General features: G+C 41.7%; 1 protein-coding gene across 11 annotated transcripts in view; it reads left to right on the forward strand.

Annotated features, from left to right (window-relative positions):
- kug (kugelei) overlaps positions 1–17,559 on the forward strand; it is an 84,421-nt gene that overhangs the window by 60,472 nt on the left and 6,390 nt on the right. For 8 of the 11 annotated variants that reach the window (XR_010333861.1, XR_010333860.1, XM_015985055.2 and 5 more), the window contains 16 exons: positions 3,819–4,026; positions 7,646–7,707; positions 8,856–9,011; positions 9,422–9,526; positions 9,827–9,979; positions 10,030–10,243; positions 10,295–11,337; positions 11,385–12,645; positions 12,694–12,918; positions 13,053–13,076; positions 13,250–13,687; positions 13,735–14,589; positions 14,642–14,803; positions 14,850–15,167; positions 15,368–15,910; positions 15,958–16,976. Coding sequence is in view for 9 of the 11 variants with exons in the window: in XM_015985055.2 (XP_015840541.1) it covers positions 3,819–4,026; positions 7,646–7,707; positions 8,856–9,011; positions 9,422–9,526; positions 9,827–9,979; positions 10,030–10,243; positions 10,295–11,337; positions 11,385–12,645; positions 12,694–12,918; positions 13,053–13,076; positions 13,250–13,687; positions 13,735–14,589; positions 14,642–14,803; positions 14,850–15,167; positions 15,368–15,910; positions 15,958–16,976 (6,786 nt within the window). In the remaining 2 variants the exon portion in view is untranslated. The remainder of the gene's footprint in view (positions 1–3,818; positions 4,027–7,645; positions 7,708–8,855; positions 9,012–9,421; positions 9,527–9,826; positions 9,980–10,029; positions 10,244–10,294; positions 11,338–11,384; positions 12,646–12,693; positions 12,919–13,052; positions 13,077–13,249; positions 13,688–13,734; positions 14,590–14,641; positions 14,804–14,849; positions 15,168–15,367; positions 15,911–15,957; positions 16,977–17,559) is intronic. The other 3 variants (XM_015985058.2, XM_015985059.2, XM_015985062.2) reach the window with 3 other exon arrangements.

The raw sequence follows: 17,559 nt of genomic DNA on the forward strand, positions 1-17,559 counted from the left end.
TTAAATGCTTATTATAACAAACCGCATTAGCGTTTGCGATGTTACGTGACGTAATAATTTAATAGTATTTGCATAATTGTGGCGGCAAACGCGTTTCAAGCCTGGCCGAATGTAACTTAAATCGAAACAGAAATAACTCTTCAGTTGTTGTTTGTTATTTACTGCAAGTTTTAGCATTTTTAATAAAGAGAGACTCATCGTGGTTTTAAAGTCGCTTGACGTAGCCGTAAAGTAAAAATCAATTCTTTCTGCATTACGAAGCCAAGACCGAACTATAAAGGCTGTGCGGTAAAGTGGAAATAAAGTCTGGCGGTTGAATGGGCATCGTTCTCTTTAGATATCCATCCCTTAGGCAAATATATGGTATGAATTTGTCACAAACTTCGCGGTTTCTGCCAGACTGCATAATTGTAATATAGGCCTCCCTGTCGGTTGAATTTTCCCGGGGAGCTCCTCTTAAATAAGTCCCTTGTTTGTTTACAGTGAACATACTCTCGCATGATTTACTCCAACCTTGGAACTATTTAAAATTCCCGACACTGGCGTCGTAAATTGTTTCCTTAAACGTTTAATTACTAGACTTTTTACTAGTATGTGCTTGAGTTTTGACCTGAAATTTCCACAGCGAGCAATACTTTTCTCATTTATATGGAAAATGAGATCTTTCCTTCCTTCAGGACAACGCCAGGATTCATTGAAAACTAATAAGTGAATAGACGGGTTCCGGAATGCAAATTTCCAAAATTTGATTTTTAATTTCGGGAATAGAAACCACGATTTCGTTTTGAAACGGTTAGAAGAATTTATATTATATTTTCATATTTCAGGAACGTTCGTGCCGTTCGGATATTCCATTTTAAACATTCGAGTGGCTACATTTTGGCTTTAAACGAATACGTGACTGCGTTTTTAAGACTCATCAATTATTATTTATTTGATTGTGGGAGTTTGGCGATTAGTTTGTGATCGTAGTATTTTTGGGTCTATCATGTCATCTTTTGTGCCTAATAAAAATTCTTTATTTTGTATGTTATCCCATTCTTTCCGTGTTCCTCGCAATAAATTTATAGTTTCAGCAGAAGCGGCCCGGGTTTGAATGGTTATTCATTGCCTTTTGATAAGAACATTCGATTGGTAATCTTTTCCAAGAGTGAAATGCCGAAAATTCCTCGTAACTCTTCTTCCCCGCCCGGTTTTGTACCTCTGGAGTAATTGATAATTTTTGTGAGCGGGCATATCGACGTTCCTAATTAAATTTTTACGGCTTCTAATGGAGTTTCATCGAGTGCGAATTAAATTTGTTTTAAAGTTTCGCTCAGGAATAATTAAGAGTAATTCTAACGGGCGTTTTTGCAAACGAACATCTGCTATAAATTAAAATGTATTCAAATATGCACTTGATTAAAATTCCGAAATCTTTTAATTCTTCTTAACCAGTTTTCTTTCGCTGATTAATTTTTAATCAGTTTTCTATTGCCGCTCCGTTTTTTAACGACGTTAGCAGCGGCCACTTAAATTTTTATCTGTAAACGAACTCGACGAAACTTTCAACCCCGATAAAAAATATTTTCATTTTCCCCATCGAGCTTCACACGAAATAACATTTTTACAAGATTAGCGCCGTCGAACCCTTGATCGATACATCTCGAGGAAAGCTCCCCGAGTGTTTATTAATCCCTAATTAATTGATGATACAAGAACTTGTTAACGCCTCGTTCCTCAGCAAAAGGGGGCGATATAAATCAAATCGCGCGACATATCACCGACCAGTTAACTCGAAATAGTACGCACCGTTCAGCATAAGTTACTGTGAAAATTGCTCTAATTAAGCTAAACGCATTCCGCGGGAAAGACGAAGCCGCACCTCAGGATGCTTTCACCCAGCCACCCTTCCATGTTGTCAACTATTCGTGCCTGAAAATATCTCTGTGCCCTACGCTTCAACATGTTTCCACTTTATTACGCCCTTATCTCGCAAAAGTTGCACGCTTCATTAGCATGTGACAATATAAATTTTATTATTGGGGCGGACTTGCTAAGATTTAGAGTCATTACAAGCGCACGACTTTAAGTGATTCCGACGGGTGTTTACAACGGAGATGACCCAAGAATGACCAACATATACTTCACCGCTCCTAATGAGACTACAAGTTCAGCGCAAAATTCCGGAGAATTTGCATCACTTCTGCTGTAATTAGGAAAATGGGATAATTACCAAGACGTGTAATTTCGACCCGAATTACCGACCGACGCGTTTATACTACTTCTTGTTGCTGTTCCTTTTTACAGCTGCTCTAAACCAACACAACAAGGGCAAAAGTTGCACACTTGAACGCTAGATTAGAATACAACCCTTGCAATATCACAATCATTTCTTAGAGACACGAAACAAGATTTCGTCCGAGCTGAAACTCTCATCGGCTTAGCCCCGAATGAATTTTTTACTCCGGAGTTTGTGCAAGTTTGCGAGATGTATTCGGTCGTTCTGTTAGCGCACATAAATATGCGACAAGTTGTAAACTTTGTCGCAATATTTTGCAAGTTCCTCCCTTGACCCGTTCAATCCGAGCACTTCGTTACTTAGCCGTGCTCTCATTTTCGGTAATGTCGTCCGCCGACAGGATGTTTCAAGCGAGTGAAACTTTTGTAATCACCTGATTTCATCCTTAAATGAGGATTAAGTGTGGCCGGAGCTCACATTTATCTTCCCGGTACCTTGCTCAAAATGCCTACTTAAATGGGGCTTTATAATTGCGTTTTTCCAAATAACCAAAAGGGATTAGCGGTGAAGCACTTTGAAGGGGCTTTTTTGCTCTTTGTGAGCTTTGTATTTATAATGCGTTGTGGTGATTACCGAATGAGTCGATAACTTTGATGTTTGCGCCGTTGTAATGATAAGCAGATTTTTCTTCGGCTCATTACGCTCTTCTGGGAGCTGGCGTTCACGATTTTCGGATGATTGCCATTACTGTAATTTCAAGCACACGTTTTTATCTTGATTATTCAGTTTCTCGGCTTTATGACTCGGAAAGAGATTTATTTATTTATTTTTATTGACTTTGTGAGAATTTTTGGTAGATTTGTGTGTCCAGGAATGAATGGACGGGTTTAGGAAGATTTGCATAAAAATCCCGCACTGGGTGATAAAATTGAACCTAAAACACTCCCCGTCAAATTTTATATTGCTTGGGAGCTTAAATGTTTGGTTAAAAAATAAAATATTCTCAGTTCTTTCTTTAAATTTAGTTGGAAATTTACCCAAATGAATTCCTTTCCCCCAATGCAAATTTTTTATTTACATTTGCATAATTATTTCGTCCATTCAACCTGCACAATTATTTATTTTATTAATCTTTTTCGGCGCACAAGCGTAAATATTTCCCAAGCGGCGTTAATGGAAATGTCAATTAAGCTCTTAATTCTGATTACTTTTGATCGAGTTGGGAAGTAACCTTTCCATTAGTTTGGCGATTTTTGTAATTACGGACGTCTCGGAGAGAATAGATCTTGGTTAAATTGCAGACCGCACAAACGGTGCCTCCGCATACTTTGTTTGGTCTTTCGTTACATTTCCAACTTGAATTAGACGAGGAAATTACAGCCTTTGTTACCTGATGGAACAGGAAGTGAGCTTTTGAACCTTATTGCTTTTCTAGTTTCATACTCTATGACCTGGAAACATTTCTTTGAATTTTTTCTTCTTGAGGCAGGATGTATTACCAAGGCAAATGAACGAGGCAACTCGGCGATTCTTTCAGCTCAATCAAATAACCGATTAATTTTATTCCCTCAACTGAAGCTTTTTCCTTTTTTTCCAGGTATACATAGAGGTTCTAAATGAAAACGACAACGTTCCACTAAGTGATGAAGCGGTCTACTACCCCACAATCCTTGAAGATAGCCCTGCCGGAAGCTCGGTCCTCCAAATACGAGCCAGCGACAAGGACAAGGACCCCAATCAGAAAATAACGTACAAAATTACGTCAGGAAGTCCAGAGCGATTCTTTTCCATAAATTCTTCCACAGGTAATCTTTCACCAGATTTTTACCGTGATCGGAATTAAACGGATCGCTTCTTGTTGTTTTAATTAACTTAGGGGTGATGTATAAATAATTGAAACTTGCTAAAAGTTAAAGTGCTTTTTCGGGAGTTGAATACTTTCAAAATTAAAATTGTTTCGGCCTCCGATCAATTTTTGGTCCCACCTCGATGCAAATGAAACACAATTCCTGCTTATTCGCAGGATTACGCAGGACCCGGGTTTTATCTCGGCCAGTGTTCGGTTCATTACTTCCGTGTAAGCTTATTAGGTTACCCTTACACCTTCTTCAGGACACGCCGAACTTTTTAGAAAGCCTGTTAGAGCAGTGTTTAAACGTCCCGATAAACCGCAAATAAATCAAATGAAACTCCCTCAATTTCGTCGGAAAAATGCAGAAACCGGCAAAATTTCCAATATTTCGAGCATTCACACGTCAGGTCTTCGGCCAAGGTCTGCTGAATTTTTGCATCGATTTCGTTGATGGGGAGAATAATAAAGTCGTATCGTCTGACAGATTCTTGGTTTTCTCATTTATCTTAATATTGTTATGAGTAGCTGGAGACCGTTTTATCTGGAGCTTTATGTGGGGGAATATATTGTATCATTATTATTGGTGATAAACAAGTTATGGCGTTTTAAATATTAAGCCGGAGATATGAAAATATAATTTTATACGGAGTCGTTAAACGTGTGACCTATAAAGCGACTTCCACAAACTGTAAGAAACCCGATATTGATCACAGTGTTACAACAATAGTGATAATGGGAACATCTGTCTGAGTTGAAATGATATATTTTAGTTGCAATGTCGCCGTTGAGGGATGATTTCAGCCGACAAACTCCGAATGGGAGATAATTTGGCCGGTTCCTCTCGGGTCACTCACTTAGTCTCATACATCAACATTTTCTCAGCCCCGAAATACACCCTTCAAACTTTACATAAACTCCCTCCCCAAGTTAATTACTTGAAAATTTCTAATCGTTCGACGAACCTTTTGATAATTATTCATCGCCTTTGTCTGAAGTTTTGTACTGGAACAAACGCAACTGAAAGCTACACGTGATTTCTAAAGGCATTATCGAAATTAGCCGACTATTGCAGCTTTCGACGTCGAAAGCTCCTCTGTTTTTGACAACAAAGCTACAATAAACTTGCACTTATTCAATTTAGCGATTTCACAAGTATCCCGCTTTTGTCATGTCTGGTATTTAGAATTACCTTTGTGAAAACTAAACTTTATGATAAACGGGCGAATATAATGAAACTGCAATGAAGCGAGCACCAAAGTCAAATATCTCAACAAAAAGCGCTGTTGCAGCTCCAGCGCCTGCATACACACAACCAAAAGATTACTTTCCGGTTCCAGAACAATTAACGCTTTATCGCGACTCGACTAACGCGATAAAAATCCGCATAAATTGAATCTGAACAATTTATGCATCACGCGCTATTCATCTTTATAAGTCTAGGATGTTGCACTCCTCACGAGATCGCATGTTTTCTGATTGACGGCTATACAAGTTTCATAAAAGAGGGATGATTGTTATTATTATTACGGCATGCAATTTTCTTGTACCGTTCGAATACCGATGCATGCCTAGTGGCATAATTAAAAAGCTGGGGATTTAAACACCGTTAGAATTAACGAGTTGAGCGATACATGCACACTCCAGCGATTTCTCGGCCACAAGCTTGATGTGCCTCTCTTATGATACAAAATAAAATTTGGCGTTTTTGTGCGAATAATACGCTTGATTGGAGTGCGCTGAAATAAAGACCTGGAGACTTGCGTTTAATTTCAATGAATAGGAGACGATTGAATTGCGCGGTCTCTAGCACACATCAAGAAAAAGATTCCTGATATTGATCATAGGACGTTCACCGTGCAGCCATTTAATTATTTCCGATCCTCGTGATAGTTCATACGTCAATATGTCGCCAAGCTAACAAATACCACCTTGTTACACGCTTCCTGTAACTTCTCGTTACCTCATGCATGTAATTCCGCCTCGCACAAAGCCACACAAAAATCCAACATCAAGAATTTATCAGTTCCTTGGAAATCGGCAAACTTACAATAACATAAGCTATTGAAAGGATTTCCTATGTAAAAGTTTGAATGCACACGACTCGAAATGGCTTCACCCGTTTTGTAACTGCGGTAAACAAACGTTTAATTTTTTAACATGCTTCGTGATGCTACCAGGGCACGTATACGTGAGTCAATTTCCAAAAATAAGGTCGCCTTATAACACACGGGTTGTAAAAGTTTGCTGTAACTCAATCTTGCGAGAAACTCGGCGAAATTTAAAATCTTATTTGTCGATGGTTCCCAAATTGTGTCTTATGCAGTCGGGGAGTTGCAGTAATTCAATTATGTTGTAAAAGTTAATGTTCATATTTAGAAAATTATATTCACAGTTTAATTTCGCCGGCTCTTTCTTTCTCGAAAGTTTTATTCGCTTTTCATGGTCCGTTCCTAGATTACAAGCTAGTCGGTAATAAAACTATAATCTCGGTTATTGCGGCGCTTTAACATTGTGTTTTTCGTGTTAAGATTTTCTCGTGGTTAATGAAAAAATCGCACGGATCTACATAATTTCATCGTGACCGCTTTGTTTGATTATCGAAATCGGCGAAACGATAAAATTTTCACTACCAATGTGCAGAAATTAGAATATGGATTCGGAGTTTCGGGAAAACTATCACGCAATCTGATGATTACCATAAATGCCTCAAAAGTGGTTTGGTACGAAACGAATCCTCGATTTTTCATTCATAATTACACACTCGGCGAAACCCACTAATAACAGAACGACAAAAGGAAAACCGAAAAACTTAGGAAAGCTTGTTGTGTAACCTGCCTGCTCCTGACACCACCAAACAAGTTACTTTTTAGGGGTTTCTTCTTTTGTTAACTTTGCCGCGATCTGCGGTTTTTGTGCTTTTCACAGAACTCGTATTAGTTCGTCCACAATTGATGCTGACACTTTCGTTGTTTGTCTTTTTACGACTCGAACGCATCTCAAAACCAAATCGGCGAGGTGCTGTCGCTTGCTCATGAACACCAGATAACTGGAGCCTTTTAATTAGACTTTGCGCAATCCGATAACAAATTACACATCAGATCGTGTAGCAGCATGTAAGACAAACATCGGATTCGCTTTCTGTATCGCGATTTCCAACTGGGAGATTTAGCCAAGTGCGAAATAGGATAGACACTGAAAACAGGATAACCACCGACTGAAATAGTTACGTTTAATTTCAATCAACTACTTATAATCCGAGACGGGTACAATTTCACACTGTATTTTTTCAGCCTCTGAAATGTTTGCAAAGTTGGATTATTTGCGATGATCTTTTTGCGTCAAAATCACCACAAACTTTCTGAAATTGTTTCAGACACCGAAAATTTAATCTTCTTTGTTATTATTTGGGAATTAATGGAGCGTTTAGCTTTGAAGAAAAAACTTCGAACATTTCCCTCCAATGTTAATCCCCTTAATGCTTGTAACTTGAGCAAATTAATTAGAGTTTGTGGAACCATTCATCAATAAATTTACACGTGTGGCTAGCATTTTTATCCGAGTCTGAATTTCAGGTCTTATCACAACAACTTCAAGGAAGCTAGACAGAGAGACTCTCGACGAGCACATTTTAGAGGTAAGCACTAAATTGTCTTCTCGGCGAGGATGTTGTTTTATTTTGTTTATGTGTTTAATTAGTTGAGTCACGTAAACCGCCAGCTTTGTATATTTTATTGCCCAATTTATTCCGGTCCTTAAAGAGCACATTTCGCCGAAACCACCTCTGATTGATATTTTAACGATCCTCGACTCAATTAACCGCACTTTTGACAAATCACCGCTAATATTTTTACTCAAGGTGATCATCATTAAACCGACCTAAAAACCACCGATGCCGTGCGTGCGCCCCGAGATCGGCAACCGATAAATAAAATAAAACGCGATTATGACTAGGTGTAATTTTGGTGGATGCGCCGGGCGAAATATCCAAAGGAGACTTTTTATGTGAATTTACTTTGTATTCGAGAAAGAAAACTTGGCAAACACGTTAACCGCTGAAGGCTCAAATAAACTCGAGCATCTGAATTTAAATTTGACGAGATTAATGTACCGAATTCCGGTCGAGGTGATGTTGGATGATTAAACTTACTTTAGCGGCTTTGAATAGCCTTCTGCGGAAACATTCGGCGATTAATAATAATTTCAGGGATGGACTTGTCGTTTTTATTTCTATTTCAGGAATTTTGCAACATGAATAAATTCGCTGTTGAGACTTTCGAAGGTTTTTGGCTGAGAAATCCAGTAGCGCCAGGCAGTAAATTGGGTTTAATTTGATCGAGTTTAATAAAGCCCAAATATGTGTAGTAGATTGATTGAGACACGTTTTAAGCTTGGCATTAAGTCACTCTAACGAATTACATGATTCGCCTCGCGCTTTCTAAATCTCTCCACTAAATTATCGAGTTCTAGGTAATTCCAATTAAGTTGAGATAAGGTTGAGATAATTACGTTTGATTGTGTATAATTTATTTCGTATTTGCACATATTCAGAAGGTCGTAAAGCGGTGCCGATTTCTCGTGATTAGATTTTGATAATTACGAGATCAGTTCGAGTCGTAAAGGCGCTTTTTTAAATATGCAAGGATCATTTGGCATTTGTGATCCTTGTCGGCTTTTCTTAACGCTCTTTGTAAAACTTGGGAACATTAAGTCTAATGCTGATGACTTTTTAAGTCCCGTTTTAAGGGGGAAAAGCGGGAATATGACTTTTTTACTGGATTGTAGGTTCAAATAAGTGATAATGGGAGTCCCCCGTTGTCGTCAACGACATACGTCGTTGTCAAAATCGACGATATCAACGACAACGCGCCGGAATTCGAGCAGATCTCTTACAGCGTTCAGATACCTGCGAGCGCCGATTTCAATCAAGCCGTGTTTCAGGTAAGAACGCTTGTTTACTCCCTTCCCGAAATATAATTAATCCATTTGAGAAATTCGTTTGAATGTTTGGACACGTTGAGTTATTTTTATTTAACAGTTTAACATTTTTGTTTCGATTTGTATAAATTCGGGTCGTTGGCCGTGTCCATTTTCCCCTCTATATATTTTATCTCACATGGCATATTCTAGACTGAACTAGATGTTAATGTCACTGCTAGGTAGATAACGAATTATCCACTTGTAAGCCGTGCATTGCACATGACATATGCAACTTTCCTCGTTGTTTGTTTAATGTTTTGCTCCATCACCCACCTTCAATCGAAATTCAAAGCCAAATTCTCGTGGGAGAAAATACCGATAAAACAAGCACAACTTGTTGAGTCGTCATTAAAATTCTCTTAACGATTTAGAATGACAGCCCAGATGATTTCGACGGCGCCGACGCCGCTACTGACGATGATATGTGGGATTCTCATAGTCCTGCAGATCTTGCAGACCTCGATCGGGTTTTCCGGGTAAGAGGGATTGTCATTCATCATACGTGAAAACTAACTAGAGAATTGTCTGTGTTCCTGTACTGCATGAGTGGTTGTGATTACAGAACTTTTTACTAAATCGACTGGAATAACTCACACATTGCATCGACTTAATGCATGATCAAGTGCCGCATGCAACGTGCACCACATTTGAAACCCCAGAAATGTTTCAAGGTTTCAGCAAAATCAAATGAGGGCGAGATTGTGTGTAGTTCACACATTGTCTGCCCGAAACTCGCAGAGTTAGTCGCTCTTGACCTTTGACACGTGTTTCCTCAGGTTCTTGCGTTTGATCGAGACTCCGGCCCAAACTCCGAGCTCCACTATAGCATAAAATCGGGCAAAGGCAAATCAAAATTTAAAATAGACAATACAACCGGCATGGTATACGCGCAGAAGGGTTTCGAGCCCGGTCAAGAATACGAATTGAACGTAAGCTTTAAACTCTTGTAAGCCGGGGATTTAACTGCAATTTTTGACAGATAAAAGCGACCGACGGTGGCAACACCTCAAAGAGCAGCATCTGCAAAGTGTCGGTTCACGTTATTTCAGTGCCTTTAAAATCGAAACATCCCCCTGTTATTCTGAAGCCTCCTCAGGCCGTCAAGCTGACGGAAGGCGACGAAATCGGCTTTCTAGTTGCCTTAATCGAAGCCCACGACAAAGATAACGACACTTTGTGGTACGATATCGTTGGTAAGTCGCACCTCCCGACCCTGTTTTGCCAGCTACTAATTGCGAGACTAGGTGGCGATCCCGGAAACGACTTTTACATCGGCAAAGAGACCGGAAATATCCTCTTAGCGCAAAAGCTCGACTACGAAGCTCAGAACGAGTACAGTCTCAATATCAGCGTTAGCGATTCTGTGCACACTGTTTACACGCAGTTGAATGTATCAGTAATTGATATAAACGACCACAGGCCCGAATTTTCCGAGTCCACGTACAAAGTCGAAATTTCCGAAGCCGTGCCTGTGAACACGGAAATCCTCCGGCTACGAGCCACGGACAAGGACGACGACAGCAAGCTCATATACAGTCTCTACTCGGCCCGAAACCTAATCTCGTTGCAAACATTCAAAGTTGATTCCATTACCGGAGTCATCTATTTAACCGATAATTTAGATCGGGAGAGCTTAGACGAGCATATCTTGACCGTTATGGTCCGAGATGGGGGAACCCCAGCCAAGAGGAATTACGCCAGAGTGCGAATTATCGTGCACGACCACAACGACCATGTGCCACACTTTTCGGAGCAAATCCTGGTCGGGAAAGTGTACGAATCGGCCGTGGTCGGCAGTGCGGTACTTCGCGCTTTTGCCGTGGACCATGACAAGGGCGAAAACGCCCGAATCACCTATTCCATAGTCTCCGGTAACTTCGGCAATGTCTTTGCCATCGATCCCGAACTTGGCATAATATCAGTAGCCCGCGAGCTGGACATGACAGCAAATTCCGAATATATGCTCAGAATTAAGGCTGTGGATCACGGACAACCGGCCTTATTTTCGTCAGTACCGGCCCACATTATGCTAACAATGGCCGATAATGCCCCTCCGCGGTTCACAAGGAAGGAAATAGCGGCAGAAATTTACGAAGACCAGCCGCTGGGCAGCTACGTGGCTCATTTGAGCGTACGAAGTACTTCGTCACTACAGTTTGAAATTATCGATGGTAACACTGATGGTGCGTTCCTCATCAGTCCAAGCACTGGCGTTATCACAACCCAGAAGTACCTCGACTATGAAGTTAACCGGTTTTACAACCTAACTGTGATAACCACGAATATGGTAAGTACCAAAAAGCGGGTCATTTTTTTCTGAGGTTTTGCCTCCAGGCTTCTGCTTCTGCCACTTGTAACGTCATCATCCACATTTTGGATAAGAATGATAACGTTCCGAGATTCCTCCAAGCGAATTATTCCGGTACTATTAGCGAAGCAGCGCCTATAAGTTCGCTGATTTTAACAAACACGAGTGAGCCTCTAGTCATTAAAGCCTTCGATGCTGATTCCGAAATGAACGCGCTTTTGCACTACGATATTATCGATATTTTGCCAAGGCGGTACTTCCAAATTGACTCGACCACTGGTGCTATTCGAACGATTCGACTCTTGGACCACGAAACCTACGACAAGTTCACGTTCCATGTGCAGGTTTCTGATTTGGGGAACCCCAAATTGACGTCAGAAACGACCGCACGAGTCGACATTGTTGTGACCGACGTTAACGATTGTCCTCCCAAATTCTCACAGTCCGTGTACAACGTAACTTTACTTCTTCCAACTTACAAAAACGTAGCCGTCATCCAAGTCAATGCCACGGACCCCGACAGTTCCGAAAGTACCAAATTAAGGTTCGACATAATCGAGGGTAACAAGCTTGGCATTTTTGGCATCGATTCCTCGAGTGGTCTAATCACGGTTCTACAACCGGACAACATGAAACATTTCTACAAACTCCACGTGCGAGTCTCTGATGGGAAGTTCTCAAGTGTGGCGAAAGTTATGATTCGTGTGGAAGAGTCCGATAATTCTGGCCTTGTCTTCCAGAAGCCTCTCTACGAAGGGTCAATCATCGAAAACTCCACCAAGATAACAACAGTTTGCGTTGTGAACGTTCTCGGGAGTGCCTTAAACGAATACTTAGAATTTAAAATTCTCAATCCGACGAAAATGTTCACGATCGGGCTTACGTCTGGCGTGATTCGGACAACGGGAATCAAGTTCGATCGCGAGGTTCAAGACAAATACGAGCTTATTATCGAGGCCCGCAGTCATTACTCCGACCGGGAGAAGCCCCGAGTGGCGCACGTGATTGTTAAAGTGACGATATTGGACGTTAACGACAATTGTCCCATGTTTGTGAATTTGCCCTACTATGCCGTCGTTTCCGTCGACGATGTCAAGGGGAGCATCATCGCAAAGGTGCACGCGATTGATTTAGACAGTGCGGAAAACGGCGAAGTTCGCTACGAGCTAATCAAGGGCCACGGCGAACTGTTCAAGGTTCAAAGGGAGAGCGGCGACATTGAAATCAAACAGAATTTGGAGGGCCATAATAGGGAATACGAGCTGTTGATTGCAGCGTACGATAAAGGCAAGTGCGTGTGATAATTGCCTTGTAATAACTAATTGCCAGTTTCAGGAATCACACCTTGCCGCACCGACGTCACAGTTCACGTGAAAGTGATCGATCGCTCGATGCCGGTGTTTAAAAAACAGTTTTATTCCGAAGTGGTGCCAGAGAACGTGGAGTTGCACTCGCCCCTCTCGATTTCCATCGAGGCCGAGTCGCCGCTGTCGCGGAAACTCATTTACAGCATCGTCAAAGGGAACGAACTCGAGGAGTTCGCGCTGGATTTCAACACAGGTGCGTATCTCTCGAAAGTAGCCGTTCTTCCAACCGGTGTTGGTTTATCCCTAACTATCCTCGCGGCAGCCGTTCCTAAAGAACGGCTCCGAAGTAAAATATAATGACAATTAAATAGAATTTCCTTTTCGCAGCCCCCGACAGTAACAATGGTCCCTGTGAGTATTTGCATTAAATTATTAATGTTTCAATTTATGCTTTTGGGCTTGCACACCTGTTGCTTTTTAACATGTCTCTTAGCCTAGCCTCGCATGAAAATTACACTCTTCAGTTTTGTGCACTCGGTGCTGCTTGAGCACCCAAAAAACCAAAATAAAACAAATGCTCGTAGGTGTTATTTCGGTCGTGGACGAACTCGACTTCGAGCAACAGCCACAATACGAGCTTCTTATTCGCGCCACTGATTCGGTGTCTGGCGTTTATGCCGAAGTTCCAGTTTCAATAGTGTTGCAAGACGTCAACGATTGTCCTCCAGAATTCACTCAAGAGAATTACAATGTGTCGATATCGGAGGCGGCACAGTTCGGTACTCCCGTCCTCACAGTCATCGCCAACGATAACGATACGGGAATTAACAAGAAAATCAGCTACTCCATTCAGAACGACAGTAGCAACTCGAGCGAATATTTTTACATCGATGAAAACGAAGGAGTGGTTTATTTGAAACAGGCCCTAGACCACGAGGAAGCGAGCTCGCATCATTTCATCGTCGTGGCGAAAGACTTGGGCGTTCCGAGCCTCTCGAGCACAGCACACGTCTGGCTTACAGGTAAAACATTTCGCACAATTTTTCTTTTTAAATTAATTGAGGCGCAGTTTTGGACATGAACGACAACCCACCGAAATTCGAGCAAACGTCGTACAGCTGCGGTCTTTTAATAAACGCAAATAGAGACCAATTTGTCACAATTGTGAAAGCAAGTGACCCTGACGAAGTCGATCAGAACAGTCTTCGTTATACCATCGTTGCCGGCAACGAACAACAAACATTCTCGATGAATCCGGAGACCGGAATAATCACACTAACGAACTTGGCGAATTTCGGAAATGAAAATACAATGATACTGAACGTTTCCGTCTCTGATGGTGTTTACACGAATTTCGCGAGACTGAAAGTGGAGCTGTTGCCGGCCAATTTGCATGAACCAAAGTTCGACAAATTTATAGTCGATGTGCAAGTGCCGGAGAACCAGCCGAGCGGTTTCCCCGTGACGGTGGTCAAAGCAACAGACGAGGATTTTGGCGAGTTTGGCACTATCACGTATTCGATTCATTCGGAACTCTTGAGCGAGATTTTCAAAATTGATAAAACCAGCGGAAAATTGACGACGAAAGTCCGACTTGATCGGGAGAAACAGAAATTGTACGAAGTGCTAATCATGGCGACCGACGGCGGCGGAAAGTCCGGCTTTATCACAGTTAGGATTAAAGTGGCCGATGAAAACGACAACGCGCCTTATTTCCTCCTCAAGGAGTACCAAACCAGCATCCACTACAATTACAGTCTCAATGTTTTGTTTCTGCGCGTCAAGGCTGTGGACCCCGACGAGGGGCCAGCCGCCCAAATCAGGTACCAAATCTACGAGAAAAAATCGTCCGAAGTTGTGGAAATTTTCCAAATCAATCCGGAAACCGGCGATCTCTCGCTGAAAAAAGACACCACTTCGTGGAGTAAGCCACGGTTCGCCCAAACTTCCGAAATAATAAAAACAAAACTTTTTAGTTGGGGAAGTATTCCAGTTTTTTGTCAGAGCGACCGACAAAGGCCCGCAAGAGAAACACTCGGACGTTCCAGTCAATATTTTAATCATGGGACCAAAGGACTATCCTCCTGTCTTCGAAAGGAAGGACGAGAAGTACTTCCTGTCGGAAAATTCGCCTGCCGGTACTCACTCACTTGACTCGGGCGAATTATTTAATCAAAATTTCAGGGACCATCATTACGAAATTAAAAATGGCATCGAACGTGAGCGCCACGTATCAAATCATTTCAGAGCTCGATGAAAAACCCCAATTCGAAATCGACAATCAGGGGCAGGTGATTTTGGCCAAACCTCTCGATTTTGAGACTCAGGACTCGCACCTGATTGGTATTTTGGCCCTGTCGGACTCAAGCCCGCCAATGACGGCTCTAGCCGAAGTGGCATTGAAGGTACTGGATGAGAACGACCACGCGCCCCAGTTTGAAAGTAGCCCTTATATTATCTATCTGGCCGAAAATACAGAAGAAGGAACTTCGATTTTGAAAGGTTTGTGCCAACTTGTTGTGTCTACTTTATATTTTGCCAGTTAAATTTGAGGAGGTTTTTGTATGTCATCGGAACTTGCAGAAATCTTGCATGCATACGTAATATCGGTGGCAATACAATATTTTCTTTACGTAATAATTTATAAACAATTAAATTTTAATTGTTATGAACATTTTATAATTTTTTTATATTTCCGCCAGTTGTGGCCCACGACGAGGACCAGGGCGCCAACAGCGAAGTCCGATACAGTTTCAGCCATGATTTAGGCGACATGATGAATATTTTTGCCATCGATTCTCACACTGGCTGGATTAGTACTTTGGTAAAACTGGATAAGGAGGCCAAAATGGAGTACAAATTTTACGTAACTGCCACTGATAACGGAACTCCGAAGCACTCAGCAAGGACTACAGTGATAGTCCGCTTGAAAGATTACAATGACAGTCCGACACTTTTCAAGAAACGGTTTTACGAAAGTTCGGTTAATGAGGACGCTCTTCCTGGAACAGTACTTCTGACTTTGGATACTGTTGATGCTGACAGTGATTTAACAACTCCGGTTGAGTTTTATATAATTTCGGGTGACCCAAGCTCGCAGTTTCAAATACGCCAAACTGGCGAAATATACGTTGCTAAAGGACTTGACAGAGAGAAAGTACCACATTATGACCTACAAGTCCTCGTGACGGATGGTATGTTTACGGACGTGACCAATGTTTCCGTCAATATTTTGGACGCTAATGGTGAGTACTGAATGGTTTTAGTGTTGTAATGACTGTTTTTTCGTCAGATAATCCGCCCTATTGCCTACAGTACCGCTACAGACAGGTACTTTCCGAGGGAATTTTACCCGGATCATTTGTTTTGTCAGTACTGGCAACTGATAATGATGGTCCCGAACATTCAAAATTGCGATATATTTTGTCAGGCGACGGCATGGATAATTTCTTACTGGATAAAGACAGTGGTCACCTTAAAACTGTGACTTATTTGGACCGAGAGAAGCAATCAAAGTATACTCTAACGGCTCACGTCCACGATAAGGAACGGCTAAGTTGGAAGTGTTCGTCACAAATCGAACTAATCATTTCGGATCTTAACGACAATCCGCCGGTGTTTTCGTTACCGTTTTATTCCGTTTCTTTGCCCGAAGATGTGGAAGTTGGGACTCTGGTAACGAAAATTCATGCCACGGACGCCGACATTGGCATAAACAGGAAAATCAAATACGCGTTTATCGATTCGTTCAACAATCACTTTAAAATGGCTTCCGACAGTGGGATAGTGACGCTGGCGAAGCCTTTAGACCGCGAAATCCGCGCCGTTTACAACTTGACGGTGCAGGCCGTCGATCAGGGAACCCCCCAATTATCAAGCGTGAGCACCTTGACGGTGAACGTCCAAGACATTAACGACAACCCCCCGGAATTCGCCAACAAGTATTACTTTGCGGTCGTACCGGAAATTGATGCTGTGGGTACGGAAGTCGTTAAAGTTCTTGCAACAAGTAAAGACACCGGTGTGAACGCCGACGTCACTTATTCAATAATCGGGGGAAACGAGCACAAGAAATTCGCAATTAACAACAAGACGGGCGTTATATCGATCGCCGATATGTTGGACTACGAGCGCGCCAAAGACTATTTCCTCACGATTCAAGCCGTCGACGGGGGAATCCCGCCTCTTAGTAACGTCGCAACGGTGAATATCACCGTAACGGATTGTAACGATAATGCCCCGGTCTTCAGCCAGCTGTCGTACAGCGCCCGGATTCGAGAAGACGCTCAAATCGGCGATAAGATCCTCCAGGTGAGTCACAACGTCTAAATTCCGAAGCCACGCCCTTCAAAATTCTGCAATTTGTACATGAGGCGTATTCACGCCTCGAGAGAATAGAAACGAGACTATTCTTAGATAAATTCCTTTCAGCACAAACTTACATACCACCGGAGAATGCAAAAAAGTAAACGACGAGATTTAAAGACAACTTTATTTTCTCGGGCGTCGTAAAACGGATTCTATTTTAAGGGCGATCCTGCTCGAATCTAACATTCGGAGAAGAAAAATGTTTCGAAAAAGACGCTTTTTGCCAATTTATACACTTTTTTGCGCGCTGTACGAGTGTATGAATAAAAGTACGCAAAAGTTTGAAATTAACAATAATAAATTCATTAAAATGCTAACTGTGAGTAATGGAAAAGTAGCAAGTTACATACAAAGGCTTGTCTTTCCAAATACATTTCAGGAAAAACACGGTGCGGTTCCGCAAAACGTCCGCTCAAATCATCACACTTTTATTTCTAAATTTCAATCGATCATGAAATTTGAATAACCCTTTGTTTACAATCATTTACGTGCCAGTCTTTGTAAAATAATCTTTACGGGCGAACTG

Source organism: Tribolium castaneum, chromosome 4, assembly GCF_031307605.1.
Source record: "Tribolium castaneum strain GA2 chromosome 4, icTriCast1.1, whole genome shotgun sequence".
In the NCBI taxonomy this organism is placed as follows: Eukaryota; Metazoa; Arthropoda; class Insecta; order Coleoptera; family Tenebrionidae; genus Tribolium; species Tribolium castaneum.